The sequence below is a fragment of the Opisthocomus hoazin genome, chromosome 7 (genome assembly GCF_030867145.1).
Source record: "Opisthocomus hoazin isolate bOpiHoa1 chromosome 7, bOpiHoa1.hap1, whole genome shotgun sequence".
Classification (NCBI taxonomy): domain Eukaryota; kingdom Metazoa; phylum Chordata; class Aves; order Opisthocomiformes; family Opisthocomidae; genus Opisthocomus; species Opisthocomus hoazin.
Window position 1 is genome coordinate 57929069 of NC_134420.1, and position 18315 is coordinate 57947383.

General features: G+C 40.3%; 1 protein-coding gene across 7 annotated transcripts in view; it reads right to left on the reverse strand.

The window, feature by feature from the left end:
• DICER1 (dicer 1, ribonuclease III) overlaps window positions 1-18315 on the reverse strand; it is a 73999-nt gene that overhangs the window by 13902 nt on the left and 41782 nt on the right. For 6 of the 7 annotated variants that reach the window (XM_075426346.1, XM_075426347.1, XM_075426343.1 and 3 more), the window contains 9 exons: window positions 15872-16011; window positions 13297-13476; window positions 12242-12455; window positions 11715-11868; window positions 5158-5340; window positions 4732-4837; window positions 4458-4633; window positions 3385-4168; window positions 1833-1988 (listed from right to left, as the gene is read on the reverse strand). In XM_075426346.1, coding sequence (XP_075282461.1) covers window positions 1833-1988; window positions 3385-4168; window positions 4458-4633; window positions 4732-4837; window positions 5158-5340; window positions 11715-11868; window positions 12242-12455; window positions 13297-13476; window positions 15872-16011 — 2093 coding nt within the window. Of the gene's footprint in view, window positions 1-1580; window positions 1691-1832; window positions 1989-3384; window positions 4169-4457; window positions 4634-4731; window positions 4838-5157; window positions 5341-11714; window positions 11869-12241; window positions 12456-13296; window positions 13477-15871; window positions 16012-18315 lie in introns of those variants that run through there. The other variant, XM_075426351.1, reaches the window with a different exon arrangement.

The following is an 18315-nucleotide window of genomic DNA, read 5'->3' on the forward strand; positions in this document are numbered from 1 at the left end:
AGTTCCAACTAGAGCTGGTGCTCAGTTTTTCTTGTTACACACCACCTTTCATAGATGTCACTGAAGTAAAAATACTCTCTGAAAGAGACATCTCCATATGGATGATTCAAAACAAATTTCAGTGTCTCTTTTCGCAAAGATTTAACAAATGCTAGATTTAATTTTTACTACAATTTCATGCACAAGTTTCTTAAAATAAAATTAATTTTAATTAGCAGGACAGCTATATCAGCTACCCTAACAGTGTCTGCACACTGCTTCTTGTACAGAAAATAATAAAAATCTAGGTGATGCAAATGAACAGTACGTAAAGGAGCGAGGAAGCAGTTCTGATAGTTGACTTGTTTCATCAGTAGACAGCATTTCAAAAATAAATCGACAATGAACCCCAGAAGAAAGAACCTTTTCTTAAAGAATACCTCATTGATTTTGAGTAAGTTATGGCCACTCGCAAGCTAAAGATAAATACCTGTAAGTGCTTTTTTCATGCTTTTTGGGAATCAGCTATTTGTTCAAATGAACAAAGGAAGATCCTTCACCTCCAATAAAGCTTAATAAGGCAAAAAACCCCAACCTTTTACTAGGATGTTTTAGTAATAATTTGTCATAATGATATGAGACCTCTAGCCCCAGTCATAGACCATCAGCCCATGGATGGACAATAAAATTTACATCCACGAAAGCAAAATATCTACTTGGCACAAAAAATCCACTTCTTAGTTGCATCATTGTCTGCATTTTGGTCTGAAATGATGTGTTTTATTTACAAATAAACAGTGACTAGTGAAGAGGAAGAGGCCACTGAAAAGTTATGGAGAACTGAAAGCTTTTTAAAACCAATGATTAGCTCCTGTCCCAAACACACTACCTTATTTTTAGAAACGTATAGCAGTCTCTTTGAAATGAAATCTTGGCACAATACAGAACCACGATAATCAGGTTATTTTATTCCACCATAAACATTTATTTGCACAGTACTTCTACCTGACAGTCCTCTCATGTGCCCTCTGGTGGTTCTACAATCCAAGCGTGGTATGTAAAATTGGGAAAGGAAAAAAAAAATAATAAAAAAAATCCCTGTGTTCCCTTCCCCCGACCTCCAAACTGGTCTCATACACTTGAAGATTATGTTACTGACTGCTGTGATCAGTGATATTTCTTATACGTGCACTTCTACTCTAGACATACAATGAGTTTAGTCTGAAAATAAATTGAACTGTTCCTCATTAAGATTTCTCATTTTGAAGCTTCTGGTGATAGACAGCGAGGGTGTCTAAGCCAGCACTTCTTTTGGATGAGAAGAAGCTCTTGGTCATACCCATGGGGTAGCTAACAGCAACAAATATCGAACATTTTCTCAAGCCAGTTCTAATTTTCATTCTGCCTCAGCACTATGAAAAACAACAACTCCTTTTCATATATTCTATAAAGGTGAACTCATTATTTATTAAAAAGCAGACAATCTTCTGCCTATACATATTGCAGCAAAATATGTAACAACAATTCTGTTTAAAATTTCCAAGAGAAATTTCAGAAAAACTGAGAGCATGCTAACTACAAGCACAAAAGTTTTTCTCTGCTTTTCCATTAATATATACAGTGATCACTGGATGATGTTCAGTACATTTCCTTCCTTCGGGTTCTATTCAGGATCAGTTTTCCTCTCATTTTCCTTAAGTTATAGTGACATCTTAGAAAGGAAAAAAAAGATACAGATGTACTATTTTTTTGCTTAAAACACAGCCAAGTATCTAGGGGGTGGGAGGAGGTAGGGATGAGAGAATACAGACATGCGAATAATTATTCCTCAACATAGTTAAATAAAGTCTTACCATTTCATCTTTCTCCCATTTATCAGTGTTGCTCTTGTCCTGGTTTACTATGTAACCAGGAGGAAGCCAATTGACCGGGGGATCAAAAATCGATACCACCATACGACTAGGCAGTCCTTTCTTTTTTCCAAGGCGATACAAGTTACAGTTGCTGACCTTCAAGAAAACCATGATATATATTTATACAAAAATAGGTTAAAATGCAAAAAGAAGCAAAACAATTTTATACGTCAAGCCAGATCTTGTACCATTATGCATTTTCTCTAGTTTGAGTTCATCTTTCTTAATATGGTACAGCCAATTAACAGCAAGGTATAGATTTTTTTTAGAATTTTTTTTTTTAATGACAAGCATACCAGGTGTGACAATTTCAGTTAAAGAAATCTGATGGATTAAATTGTCTTTACAAAACAAAACTATTGCTACTTTTAAAATAATAATAAATATAACCAGTACAAGTATCATTAATTACCAGTGTTAATAATCAACATTCAGACTACATTTGGAATGAAAAATGACTGCTATTATGGGCAGATTGACCTAAACCTTGGCAGTAGAAAGTGTGAAAACAGTTCCATATAACAAATCTTATTAAGTCATAATCCAGATGTTATTTTGATAGCCTCTAAAATTCTTTTAAATATTTTAAAGGGAAGGGAAAAAAAGCACTTTCACATACATAACATACTTCCTTTTCCTTTTTAACTATCAACTTCTGGTCTTCATTTCTCATTTTAAACACACTTTCCATGTTTCTTTTTAAAATCTTGAAATTTGAACTTGAATATTCAATCACTTCCTTTATTTGAACTGTGCTATTTATGTAGCCCTCCTTATTTTCCAATGTTAAACTACTCAATTATTTAATTCTCAGTAATGCATTTAATTAGAGGCAGCCAATCAAATCCTTCTCATTTAATTCAAGTTATCACATTATGTCGGGGAAAAAACACCAAACAAAACAAATTTTCACATGATTGCTCATTCCAGAATTTAAAAACAGCAGCAGCAGAACTGAAGACTGTGCTCGCTACTGTTTACATTTACTTTAAAACACTTTCAAAAGTTTTGATGCAACAGTTCTGTAAGATTTTTTGTTGTTTCATTTTCAGTGTTCCTGTAAAATCATGCTAAAAGTTTTCAAGGAAAGTAATTTACTGAGGAAACAAAGGAAAATTCAAATAAAGCCACAACCTAAGGCTCTGCTAACTCTCATGCTTTCATTCAAGCACTCCTGTTAAACAGTTTCTACGCCATATCGCTCTCGTGTTCAGTCCAACAAACACCCTCACTAACCCAACTTTTAGTTCTATTCAGTCCTGTCTTTTTTCAGCTGGTAATCAGCTGGTTTAGATTTCAAAATCAATCACAGTTATGGCAACATTAATCCTGTAGTTTTGTACTTCCTAATATGTACGCTACCCAATGTATAATCAGTAAAGCTGTGGAATTAAATCAAGCTGTTGCTGCTCAATCTTCTAGTAAAATTTTTGTATATACGGCTTGTTACAGCATGGCTTTTACAGAATATAATTGGATTGTTACTACTTACTTTTTTACTTCTCATATATGACAGCCGTCCCTCATGAGCATCAGGGTAAGTGCAAAACAAGTATGTAGTAATGGCATGCTTTAAAAATGAATCACCAAGCATTTCTAGCCGTTCCAGATTAAATCCATCACTAGCATTTGAAAGAGTCAAAGCTTGAAGAATGAGACCAGGATTAGGACCGAGAGTTTTTGAGGAGTACCCACTGGAAGGGTTCTTTTCAGTATCTGCTCTGTCTTTTGAAAGATTAATAGCTTTTGAAGTACTGGTGGCCACTGCCATTTTGGGGCATCCATCTGAGGTAGATCTGTTAGCATTTCCATCAAGGTATTTATTACTCAGTAGAGTACATTCATTGCTGGGCTTGGGCTGGTTCTCACTGCTGTATAAATTCTGAATGGGATATGAGGTAGTTGGTTGTACAGGTATTTCCTGCCTGCAGTAATTCAGCTGATTTCCTTGGAAAAAGTCTCTGTTAACTAAATCACAATTGCCATTGGCAAGCTTTTTATTGTAAGAAACACCATTAATTGCTGCAAGTTCTGCGGAGACATCAATTTGGAGTTTACTGGGTGACTCATTGAGCAATGTTCTGTAACTCACAGACATTTGGTCATGGTTTTCTGCAGAAGAGGTTCTATTAGCACCTTGATGTGCAGCATTTTCAGGGACTACAATTGTGCTGTGCTTACAGTAATTTTCATTCTCTACTAAAGAGGAGTTAGGAACAGAGATGAAGGATTTGCTGTCAATAGACTTTTTCCATCCAAAGTCCAAGTTAGGATATCTGTAAAGATACATGATAATTTTGTTAAAAAAAAAAAAAAAATTATTACAAGACAAGATGACTGTATGGACATATACGTTTAAAAAGCCACATTCCTCTTAAAAGAACAGTGACTGCAACATCTAACTTCACCATTCACTATCAAGTCTTTTTAAACTATGCTTCACTGAAAACTGACATGAGTTAAACAAAGGGTATCAGTTTTAAATTCATGCAGTAAAGGTTAAGTTTTCACCTTGTTTTCCAGTGAAGTCAGATATGGAAAAATACATACTGAAAAAATACATGCCTGAAATCTGCAGGAAGTGATTTAACCCCTACACCAGCATCAGTGGCTGTTTGAGCTCTTAGTTCCTCTGCTGTCAAAAGGCAGTGCAGGCGATAAAGTATGCTGGGGAGGCAAACTGCTTTTCTCCACAACGATGCTGGAATAGGATGTATAGCACAGAGTTCTGGAACCAGTATCTGGGGAGAGGAGGGGGAAAGAAAGCAATTTTACTTGTAAAGGTAGTCGTCAGATCACTGTTAAGAGAGGCAACTTGAATTATTTACTTCTATCTTACCTGCTTATTCTGCAAACTTTCCCACTTCGCTTTCCTCTTCTCAGCACTGCTAAGTGGAAGTGCTTTCCCCTTCTGATTCAAATGGCGAGGAGTCAAAAGATTAAGTCTAAAAAACACGTGAAAATGCTTTAATGTAAGTACGTAATTAATGTATAGAACTTACTAGCCTAAACTTTCTGAAGTGATGACTACTTCTTAGTATTCAACCCTAATGTCTTGTGAAGTGACAGCACTGCTATGTCTGGAAAAAAACAGACTCAAGTTACAGTTGGTATAATGTAAGTTAACTACCCGCCAACAAAAAAAATCAGTAATTATTCTGGAAAACACAAGCCCTCGGCTTTATCCCATAATTTAAAGAGAAAAAAAAAAAAGGCATTTTATTGTCAGACTACAAACATCAGACACAAATATGACTGTTGTTACCTTGAAGATGTGTGGTCCACATCCAGCAGTGGCTGGTTGAGATTGGTCAGGTCAAGATTATACTTTGTTTTATAATATTCAGCAAAAGTTTCATATTCAGGGGAAGGGAATTTACTGAGTGGAGTAAGATCAGTGTATACATCAGCTACATAGAATCGATGAGGCTGATCAAAATTTCGATACCTAAAAAAAAAAATTGGCATATGTTATATCCTTAGGGTAAAGTTTGTGCTAAGTTCTTCATGTTCTAATGTGGTCAGGTAATAAACGCTTAAATAGCTCACTTGAGCTTTTCGGTTGGTACTTTTTGTTGTAGAAACCATTCGTTCATCTAACTTGAATATTAAATGAGAAGTGTGCTATAAGGTAAGGAAGAATGAAGTCAATCTACAATCTACAGAATTCCCTCTACCGAAACGTTTAAATTAAATGCAGAATTTATGTCTTCAATATCTAATACAAAATTAATCTCTGGACAACAATCTCCAAGAGTAATGCTGCAAATTATAATTTCTTAATTCCAAACACCTAACAATTAAACTTTATAATTCAGCTTTTTAATGTCTAGACTCCTATTTGCTACGATCAGTAAAAATGGAGGTCTACTGCATACAAAGATTGTACCATCTCACATCTAAACTGGCATTTTAACCAAGTCATTCTCCAAATCAAGCTAAAATACAAACCCCCAAATACCTAGTAAGTTAAATTCACAAGCCTTCCAAGGACAATGCAGTTCTTGTAATATGGGCAGAATGTTAGAAAAGTAAAGTCAGAATGCTGCGACACCTTTCTTGTGGCTACCAATGCTCATTGGCTACTATGGTAATAAACATGCACAGGAATATTAAAAATCATGAAATCAACATTCAGTATTTAGATTTGCATATTAGCTTATTTCACTTTGATCTGCTGTGTCTATCATTTTAACCTTCTATTCAAATATCTAAACAATCTCCCTAAATAAACACATCATTAATAAGCATTTTCAGCTTTCTTCCAAAGTGAAAAATAAAAAAAAAAAAAACAAACATATTCCTGGGCTGTCTGAACTTCTTCACTGAAGAACTGTTGGTTAAAGGAGCTTTCAGGAAATTTTATTTTCTGATCTTCACAATCACGCCTATTCTAAAGTATTCAATCAGAACCGTACCAATACACATTGTATTAAGCTTCCCCTGAGGAGCGTACAACCAAGCAGGACAGAGAAGTACAAGCACATATTTCCACCAGTTTTATGCTGACTGAAAACAGAAGCACTTGAAATTTTGAGACTTCTTAATCTTTGAAACAAGGTCAGGAATTACTGGCTTTTCCCAAGTCTAAACATTATCAGATGGCAACTAATAACTCTCATAAAAGAGATGCACTCAGCGATCTACTCCAGCTCTTCAGCCCCCAAAAAAAGAGAGGGAAGATGGGAGAATAATACTGGTTTAGGCACTGTGGTCAGATCTTCAGACAGATGAAATACCTAAATTCACTGAAGTCCAGCAACAGTGCTAATTCATGCCACCCACGAGCTACTTCTATGGCATTAACTCTGATCACATGAAGTAATGCTTATACACAGTAATGGTCTGTCACCGCTTTTTTACGCTAGCATTTTTACCACAGCAGTCATCAGCACTGGTAGAAAGACATTTAAATGAAAAAAAAAAAAACCCCAAAACTCTAACACAGATGAGGCCAAAACAAAGTACTAATATTTATCTGCCATATATATTCTGCAGCTACTGTTGTTTACTATATACTAGGTACAAGCACAAGCCAGTCAGTCCATTTTCTTCTTTCACATCATGCCAAACATGGCATGGGGAATAATGAAGTCTCCACAAAACCTACCAATTCTGGAGAATCTTTGCATATCCCATATGTAAAGCGTCAAACTTCTCCTCTAAATACCACTCAACAGAAAGATTCTTTTAACTGGTCTTTTTCACTTGTTAATCTCCTGTAGAAGACCACTACGAACTGGTTTTGTCTCGACATTGCCATTGTCGTCTCTTCCTGGCCTCTGAAAAAAACCGCCACAAGGACCTGCAGGAAAGCACTTGCACACACAGCAGCCCCTGGACGGGCAAGAGCGGACTTGCCTAAGCGGGCAGCACACATGGCCCGAACTACACGTATGTGGACATGCTCTGCGCATGCGCAAATGCCCCTATAAAAGGGCAGCACATGCTCCTGGGAGCTCTCTCGCTCTTGCTCTCCTCCTCGCTGCTGGCCTCGGCCCTCGCCGGGGCCTCCACGCCTGCACAGAGACTGAGCCGACTGGACATCGCTGGACATTGTCGAATCCGTGGTGGTGGTAACTGATTCCATCCCCCCCACACTTATTTTCCTCGCCCGCTGGGGTTTTTCTGACTTTACTCCTTTTTTTTTTCTGTCTAGTCTTCTCCTCCCCCTGCTGCTGTCCCTGCCCAACCTCCGATTCCCGGTTCACTGAAATAAAGGTTGCACGGCTTATGACTGCGTTTGTATCTTAATCTCGTCTCCTGGGATCACATCGAAACCTCCCCGATATCGGATTAGGATACTTTTATTGGCGTCACGGACAGGATCCCTCAAGAGGAGAGTGCCGTGCCTCCTTCCTGTGGTGCGCTCTGTGATTGCCTGTGAACGAGGGCAAACGAAGCGTGAGGAAGGCGTGAATGGTGGTTTCTCATTTCCTTTTGTACTGCTCTTATCACGGACTTGTGTATTAGTGTACGGTTTGGCCTCCTGGGAGTGAATAGGGGAAACCTGGACTTCAAGGTGTGACCCTCTCAGGACGCTATCCCCTTTGTAGGAACTTCGTAGGATTTTTGTGCTTTAGTCTACGTTTTGGCCTCCAGGGAGCATATAGGGGAAACTTGGATTTCAAGGCACGGCCCTCCCGGGACGACATCCCCTTTGTAGGAAAATGGCTGCCCTGCAGGCAGCCGACACATGTGACTGTGTGTCCGTGCGGGCTGAGGAAGCAGAGAGGCTGTACGACTTTCTAGAGGCTCACCGAGCTCGCCCCTCGCTCCAGGGGCAAGGCTGGGCGAGGGACCATTGGTTTCGGTTACAGAATGTGGTAGACAGAATGAAAGTGTTGCAAAAAGAAGCCAGAGTTAAGAGGGGGAAGGGAATAGCGATCATCTGTGCGGTGTTGGGAGCGAGTTTGGCTGCTGCGGTGGAGGAAAGGAACCAGAGGTCTGGTCAGGCTGAGGCAGTGGTAGATTCTCTGCAATCGGTGATAGAAATGCTGTGGGAAAGTAAACGGCTGCTGGAGGAGGAGAGGTGCCAAAATGTAATATTGAAGGAGGAGTTAAGGAATCGGCTCCTGAGGGAGTCAGACTCCTTGGTGGAAACAGAAGTAGTGCTGGCAGGGAAAGGGATGCGATCGATCTATCCCCAGGGGGACTTGAAGGGAGCAAAAGAGACCGCAGGCAGCCCCCCCCACATGTACCCGTTGGTTAAAATGGAATACGTATATGAAAACGACAGTAATAATCGTCCCCAGGTTATTACTAAAGAAATCCCTTTTGCGGCAACCGAATGGGCAAAACTGCGAAAAGCCTTTGCGAGAACCGCGAGAGAATCGGAGACCGAATATGTCTGGTGGGTGTCCCTGCCGGGGGGGGGATAACAAAGGGGATTTATTGATTATGGTGGCGGTAGGGCCAAAGAGGAGACCGGTAACCTTTTTGGTTGACGCGGGAGCACAAATTACTGCGCTAAGCCGGGTCGAGGCAGAACGGTGTGGAATTTCGGTCTCGTCCAAACGCCTGATAGTTTGAAACGCCTTGGGGAAAACCCAGACAGTGCCCATGACTCCGGTGACATTATGGCTGCCGGGGGAGGAAGAGCCGTGGACACCACGGTAGCTGTGGGACCTTTCCAAATGAACCTTTTAGGCATGGATGTTTCAAAGGGTAAACAGTGGCGTGATACCCAGGGAAATTCGTGGTCCTTCGGTGCCCCCCAAATTAGACAATTGGCTCAAACTCCCAGCGCGGAGCTGCGTCTGCTGCAAGCGCCGCCTGCCCTCCCCCCTTCTAAATTAACGAATGTGAAACCCTGCCCGCTGCTGCTGGGAGCCGGGGCAGGCACTGCCCCTGCGCTGGCAGAGCTGCGGGAACAAGGAGTGGTAGTTCCCACCCACTCGCCTTACAATTCCCCGGTCTGGCCGGTGCAAACACCTAATGGAAAGAGGCAGTTAACGGTCGATTACCGCCGTTTGAATGCTAATACAGGACCGTTAACCGTTGCTGTGCCCAACATTGCCGAGCTCATTAGCACCATTCAGGAACACGAGCACCCGATTCTGGCAACTATTGATGTTATGTTCTTTGTGGTTCCCCTTCAACCCGAAAATCAAACCCGTTTTGCTTTCACCCGGGAAGGACAGCAGTGCACTTTCACGTGGCTTCCCAGAGCTGTAAGCACTCTCCCACGTTAACTCATCATGCCCTAGCGCAGGAATTAGAAGCGATCCCCATACAAGGGGGGTGAAGATTTATCAGTATATAGACGATGTGCTTGTGAGAGGGAGTCAGATAGAGGAAGTTGGGGAGGTGCAGCAGGACATTATTACCCATTTAGAAAGCATAGGATTGACGATTCTGCCCGAAAAGATACAAGCCCCTGCTAGTGAAGTGAAACCCCAATGAACCAATATCGGGGGCAAGGGAACCAATTTACAATTTAAATCTGATAATTTGATTGCAAGCGGCTCTAGAAATCATCACTAATAAAACTGCAGATGCCTAAGACCTTTTAACTCAACAGTCTCAACAGAAGTGCATGGCCATCCTTCCAACATTGCATGGTCCTGGATTACCTGTTAGCTGAAGGCGGGGGGGGGGGGGGGTGTGGGGGAAACTAAATATTTCTAACTGTTGCTTGGAGATCGATGATGTGGATGAAGTGGTCCTCCAATTGACCAAAGATATTAAGAGAATCGCTCATGTTCCTGTCCAAACATGGAATGGTTGGACTGGTGATTTGTGGTGCTGGTTGCCAGGGACACGATGGGTAGAACAATTACTACTATTTCTGTTATGGGCGGTTGCTGCTTTAATGTTTTTACCATGTATTATTCCCCATTTTGTTCAGTTAATCCAACATGTGGTATCCAATATGCAGTTCATACCCATCATGTCACCTGACAGCGTAAGACAGATCCATGTCATTCGTTAACCAAAACTGACCACTGTACCCATCATTTAGACCCTATAGAATTCACAGTTTGTCAAAGGGAAGAATTGCATACCTATATCCATGTCACACCCACCTTGATGTTCTATGTTATCATGAAAAAACTACCTCATACTTACCTGATTCCTCAAGCTTTTGTTCAATAAGACATTGTTAAACTTAGCAGTGTTAAAAGAAACAGTGTTTACATTGTGTAATTTTTCAACCTGCCTGCAATTGTGCATTTTCTGTGCCATACTCTTTTTTTTTTTGTCTCTCCTTCCCCTGCTGTGTCACCCATCCACTCTATCCTGGTTTCTACCCCTGTTTCTCTCTCTCTCTCTCTGTCACTCTCTTGTTCTCTCTCTCTCTCTCTCTAGACCACCACCTCCCACACCACCACAAAGGCAGCAATGTCGAGCCACAGGGTGGTGTAGAAGACCACTACGAACTGATTTTGTCTCGACATTGCCATTGTTGTCTCTTCCTGGCCTCTGGAAAAAACCGCCACAACGACCTGCAGCAAAGCACTTGTGCACACAGCAGCCCCTGGACGGGCAAGAGCGGACTTGCCTAAGCGGGCAGCACGCATGGCCTGAACTGCACGTATGTGGACATGCTCTGTGCATGCGCAAATGCCCCTATAAAAGGGCAGCACATGCTCCTGGGAGCTCTCTCGCTCTTGCTCTCCCCCTCGCCGGGGCCTCCATGCCTGCACAGAGACCGAGCCGACTGGACATCGTCGAATCCGTGGTGGTGGTAACTGATCCCATCCCCCCATACTTCTTCTCCTCGCCTGCTGGGGTTTTTCCAACTTTACTCCTTTTTTTTTTCCTGTCTCATCTTCTCCTCCCCCTGCTGCTGTCCCTGCCCGACCTCCGATTCCTGGATCACCGAAATAAAGTTTACAAGGTTGCACAGCCTATGACTGCATTTGTGTCTTAATCTTGTCTCCTGGGATCGCATTGAAATCTCCCCGCTACTGGATCGGGACATCTTCCCAGCTACCAACAGCATATCTTCCTCTAGGAGGCCTTTGGTATGAATACACAGTAACCAGAGAATAGGACTCACACTCAATCCTCAAAATTGGTTTCAGCAGGCTAGTTCTTGATGAAGTCACAACATTATCAGAATACTTCATAAGCTTTGTGGTGAACTCTACTATTCCTAACAAAAAGGTAACGAGTTTTGGGAGGCCTAAACACTTAAATCCTACTATATAAGATTAACTACTGACTCAAAAATTATCTTTAAATTATTTGAGACACCACCAGATACCTTCAGATTAATAGCATACATTTCTTACAAGCAGATACTAGCACCTCCTTATTACAAGTGTTTCAATAAATACAACAGGTACATACCAAAAGGATGTATACAGTACTCACCGTGGAATGATAACTGCATCCTGGTAATCTTCTAACTTGAAAATAAAAGGTATTTCTTTTGTATATTGTGTACTGGGAATGCCTGTACGCGCCTCAGATTTCTCAATGTCTTCCATAAAGTTAAAGTCAATGTCCAAAGTGCTGGAGTCATCAACTTAAAAAGTAACATGTATAACTCAGTTATTCAGGGGAGAGTTTTCCAGGCTGAACTTTTCTTGGAAGTTGTAAATTACAAAATTTTTTTCTTATTCTATAGACATATTTGATTATTTCAGAAAAATTTCAAAACATATAGGATTTTAGACCCTTACAGAGTCAGATGAAACCTACTATAAACCAACTCATCAGTAAGTTACAACTATTTGGGAATTGTGAAGAAGTAATAAAAACATAACTGACAAATTTTCATATTACCACATATGGTATTATTTCTAAAGCTAACACCTGAAATTTAACATAAACATTAACAAACACGTTGCTAGAGAAATTCAAAGTGAATATTTAAAAAACAAGAGCTCCGTTCTTACCAACATTAAGAGGTAGAACACAATACGCTGAATCAGCTTCTGTGGGTTTGAACTCTAGTGCAGGTTTCTCAAGACGAAGAATATGCGAAAATATGTACTGGTGGAGTCGTGTAATCAGCTCAAGCATTTGCAGAGACAGAGTAAAACCAGATTTCTTAAGCTCAATAGATATTGTAACCTCTCCAGAGCGAGTATACACAGGAAAGTGAGGAATCTAAATAAGAAAAAAACAAAAGAAATCGAGAGAGAAAATCCAGAGTAGGATTCCTCTAGAGAGTACCAGCTGTCTAGTTCAGATGCTGATGTAGCACTTGCCTGACCCCAGAGCAAACTGGATCAGAATTCTAACCTCTGATGACCTTCAATTATAGATGAGATTTTGAAGGCATAAAGAACGACTGATTTTTTTTTTTTTTTCTTAGTTTTTATTGTGTTTCACAGCTCTTCTGTTTACGTAAGATCAAGTAAAAATGGAAGTCTTTTCCATCACGGAGGAAGAAATGTGAAAACCAGCAATATTCCTGAAATGTTTTCTTCTGTGGAGAATAGAAAATATAATTTGAAAAAAATCTTCCTCAGCTAAGTCTCATCTGCAGAAAATGTCTATTATGAATTTTCCTGTGGAAGAGGTGCCAATTTCAATTAACATGGCCTACTTTTTCTGCTGATGCAGACTAGCAATACTGAGAAGACTTGTTACTATAGCTTTCATATCAATAAGGAAGTGCTGCAGGCCATCTCTGTAGTTGATACACCACTCCTACCATACCTCATACACGAAACGAAGAATATTTTGAATTTGCCACTGCAAAATAATAAAAAAATAAAGTTGTAAAACAACAGCTTGGCAAAAATAGAACAGATTGTTCCACCACTAAAGACAGAAAATGAAGTGGTGACTGGACTGGATGGACATTATTTCTTATTCTCTGGAGGTTACTTGATACAAGCAGCACTTACGGTGATTTCCAACTCTTCAGTCTGGGGGAGGGGAATAAGCAGAAAAAGGCGGGTTGTAAGGCATGTAGAATAAGGAAAGGAGCTAGATTCATTACCTGAGGTATAGGTTTGGCTGTCAATATGCCAAAACATCTTGTCGTATCCTCAGGAGGATATAGCTTTCGTCTCCTGAAGTTGAGTTCATCAGGTAGAGGAGTCGTTAACACCATTCCTATTACATACAAGTAACAGGGCTGATCAGGTTTAGGGTAACTATCCCTCAAACATTCTGGAATCTAAAAATTAAAAAAAAAAAAGGAAAAAAAACCCATTAACATGATAAAAATCAGCAAAATTCACCGAAAGACTATTCTTTGAACAAGACTTCACATTTTTATTTGGAAAGTATTGCTAAAAATGAGGAATAAAAAAAGCCCCAAATATAAAGATTTTTTTTTTTTCTTTCTTAAGCAAAAACGTTTGGTCAGCAGCCTGCTCTGGCACCCATGAGATCTCTCTGAACACTTCCATCAAAGGAGGACGATGCTCCCAGATCTTCCTATTTGCCAACAGGCAACTTTCATTACACCCGTAAACTGCTTCTGTATCCACCCTGTGTTAGAAATGCAAGTCTAACTGTAGGACACAGATAGCACTTCACCATAAATAAAACAGAAGTTTTGATGCCAATATCCATATTTAGCCAGTAACTCTGGAGCATACTTTATATTCAAGGTCTTTGGACCTTAAGAGTAGAAGGAAAAAAAAAAACCGGAAACAAAAACACACGCACCCAGACAAAAACTACACCCCAGTAATTCTATTTTCATATAAGCTTGGTTGAACTTACAGCTTCATTATCACAGATTCTTCTCCCCAGCAGAACTGTTTAAAAGTATCAATTTTTTTTTTTATACACTTTGGACAAAGACACAAACAAAATTTGATACACTGCCTTTTTGCCTAGGTACTGCACTACACTCCAGAAGTTTTCTAATAACAATTCTAGCTTGCAGATGTGAATACTCACCACAGCCACAAGCATTTTTAACTCTGCTGCTCATATTTGTCACAGAACTGTGTTTGGCAGGAGTTCATTACTTTGTAGGTCTCAAAAATAATCCTCCTGTTTATCTAAAACTAAATTGCAACACATGTAGTCCTGGATTTTAAAGTTATACTGTAGCAAAACTACGGCCTTGGCTTAATGGAAAATTACTCATAGGTTTAATAACTATATTAAGCCCAAGAGGATCTTGTAGCCCTTCAACATTTGCCAAAGCTTCTTTTCCAGATGTGAAAAGTTGGGACAAAAGCAAGGGAAAGTATTCTTGGATTCTGTATTAAAAAAAATAACTGAGAAAAAATGATGCAAATCAACTGACAAATCAACTCCTCTGAACAAGAGATATCGTAATCATGCATTTTACAATTCGCCCCCTATACCAAAAATCACTAGTGAGGTAAGAAGACTGAGTAAGGTAAAGCACTTATAACTAGAAGCACCACGAAACACTGTGCAAAGACTCACACTGTTTGTGAAGTCTGGCAAGGTTCTCTCACCTGTTGCTCCTTCTGTAATATAGTCTGTGACACCACGGTATTCCCTCCTATGCTTTCCTAATAACCAACTATTTAAACTACTGATAACATTGGGGCATGCAGAGGATGCCAAGAAAGGAATTACTTAAGGGCCAGCACCACAACTGAGGCTACACGTGAATGTACAACACAGCACGGCAGCCTACTACTGTGAGCGTATATGCTGACGTTACCACATGTGACCAAAGGCTACTGGCTTCTCCGTGAAATGCAAAGATTATCAGAAGCTACTATGCAATCTGTTCTGAATGAACTACCTGTCCTATTCAAAGGACCTTAGACAGAGCCTGTAACAACTGCAGGGGAAGGAAGGAAGGTTCCGAAGTAGTTGCAAAATACTGTCAACACTTCTTTTCTCCATTTTCTTTTACTTTTAAAGTGTTTGACATGCCTGGAAAAAAGCTATCTAAGAAGTCAAACTCTACAAACTGATGTGGCTGAAACCCGTTGTAACAGATCTATGGGTAAGTTAGTTAATAATGCAGAGCTATAGTAAGTATCTTATGTGACCTCTTTAGCGTACTAAGCATAATATTTAGAACTATTTTAAAATTAAAAAATACTAAACGTATACTTATTTGGTATTCTGTGATTTAAACCAAAAATTATTAAATTCTGTGTTTGACCGGTAAAGTCACCAAACTAAACCAAGCATCTAAAAAAACCCTCAGACAAATGTCTGTGTTTAGTGCCTGGCAGAAAACTTTGACCCCCTGGGCAGCTCCCTCAATTATTTGTCTACAAAGCCAGTAATTTTTCCTTTCCTCTAGTACATTTAACCAGAAAATTTAAAGATTTCACATATTATTAATGCAGGTTATTTCTACACTAGGCAAATGCAGTCAACAAGCTTTACAGAAAGTGTACATTGTTTGAACTATAGGCACGCTTCCAAAGCATTTGGTCCCACAAACTCACTCAGGTATTAGTGCAAGTTTCTATACAGTTCAAACTGCAAAATATTTCCACCAGAAATGCAAGACTTGTTGTAAAAGATTTGTGTCAGATTAGAGTAAGAGTTGGCAATTCTGTCGTATCAGTACATAAAGCACTAGATTGGAGATGCGGACAGCAGTGAGTGATACTAACAGCTTTAGGATAGCACTGTCTTCGTTTTGTAGAGCCTGGCCTTCCTGGAACACTGGTTTCTTCTTCATCATGTAAATCAAGCTCCTCCTCATATTTAACTGTTTCTTTACCAACTGGCATCAAATGATCATCCAGTTCACCTGAATATTACGAAAGAGTACAAAGAAATAGCATTATGAACAATCAAATCTTGGTTCCTTCAGATACTACACGGTACATGTGATTGCTCATGAAAATACCTCACCTAAGTTTTTAAAATACACTTAGTACTGCAAGGGCCCAAAAGTGTAACTCAGGGGAAAGAGTGATAAAGGTTGCACTTTTGGCAAAAATACTGATAGTAAAAACCTCTGAAATTTTAATTAAAAAATTGAATTCTATTATGAAAATACCATAGAAAAAAAAATAATCTCTTTTTGCCCATAACAAATAACCAGTGACTGAAATACTCATTTGAAAATCACTCATACAGAGTTATGCCAAGAAAGAGTGAACAGTTGTGTTTCTGTATCATTCTAAAAAGGGAACTACTACAGCTGAATGTGCACTCTCAACACTGAGTTGAGCCATCATGGTGTTATTTTTGGATACATTTATTGGTATGAATTCAGTGATCAAGAGGTTTAACTGAGACAGAAAAAAAATAGAAACCACAGACCTACAAATTTTTTTTCCTTAAAATATATATAAATACTTCCGTACTTCATCAAAGCACCCATAACATGGAACTCTCTTTAAAACATTCCATAGTAAAGAATATGCACCATTACACTTACTAGAGACAATACAGCTGAAGTAATCCTGCAATGTCCTGTGTTTAGAACACGACTTCTCATAGAATCATTAAGGTTGGAAAAGACCTCCAAGATCATCAAGTCCAACCGTCAACCCAACACCACCATGCCTGTAAACCATGTCCTGAAGTGCAATATCTACACGTTTTTTGAAAACCTCCAGGGATGGTGCCTGAGCCACTTCCCTGGGCAGCCCATTCGAATGCATGACAACCCTTTCGGTGAAGACATTTTTCCAATCTAAACCTCCTCCGACACAACTTGAGGCCGTTTCCTCTCGTCCTGTCCCTTGTTACCTGGGAAAATAGACCAACACCCACCTCGCTACAACCTCCTTTCAGGTAGTTGTAGAGAGCAATAACGTCTCCCCTCAGCTTCCTCTTCTCCAGGCTAGACAGCCCCAGCTCCCTCAGCTGCTCTTCCTAAGACTTGTGCTCTAGACTCTTAACCAGCTTCGTTGTCCTTCTCTGGACATGCTCCAGCACCTCAGTGTCCTTCTTGTAGTGAGGGGCCCAAAACTGGAGGTGCAGCCTCACCAGTGCCGAGTACAGGGGCACGATCACCTCCCTACTCCTGCTGGCCACACTATTCCTGATACAAGCCAGGATGCTGCTGGTTTTCTTGGCCACCTGGGCACACTGCTGGCTCATGTTCAGCCAGCTGTCGACCAACACCCCCAGGTCCTTTTCTGCCAGGCAGCTTTCCAGCCACTCTTCCCCAAGTCTGTAGCATTGCATGGGGTTGTTGTGACCCAAGTGCAGGACCTGGCACTCAGCACTCTGCTTTGTTGAACCTCATACAGCTGGCCTCCACCCATTGATCAAGTCTGTCCAGGTCCCTCTGCAGAGCATTGCTATCCTCAAGCAGATCGACACTCCCGCCCAATTTGGTGTCACCTGCAAACTTACTGAGGGAGCACTTGATCGCCTCACCCAGATCATTTATAAAGATATTAAATAAGACTGGCCCCAACACTGAGCCCTAGGGAACACCACTCGTGACTGGCCACCAACTGGATTTAACTCCATTCACCACAACTCTCTGGGCTCAGCCACCGAGACAGTTTTTTACCCAGTGCAGAGTACACCTGTCTAAGCCATGAGCTGCCAGCTTCTACAGGAGAATGCTGGGTGAGACAGTATCAAAGGCTTTACTAAAGTCCAGGTAGATAACATCCACAGCCTTTCCCTCATCCACTAGACAGGTCATCTAGTCACAGAAGTAGATCACGTTGGTCAAGCACAACCTGCCTTTCATGAACCCATGCTGGCTGGGCCTGATCCCCTGGTTATGATACAGTAGAACATACAATAAACTTAGGTCTGTGTGTTTTATATTTTAATTTGTTACAATTCACTTTAAAAAACAAGTTTCGGCTGCAGGATGTAGTCCCTGACCTATAATCAACATCACCTAGAGAACAAAGACTCTTTTCCCTTTTATTCAGTATATTCAGTGTCAAAATCTGCATGTTTTACGTTAACCTTGCATTTGCTGTTTAAGACAAAACATGTTAAATAACAAGAATCCCCTGGAAAATGTAACTTTAGCTTACAATGTGTAAGCTAAATTAGTAAGTACATGATCATAGCACAAAACAAGGCAAAAGAAAGGAAGTTATAGTAGATGGCTATAGCAGAAATGCATGTA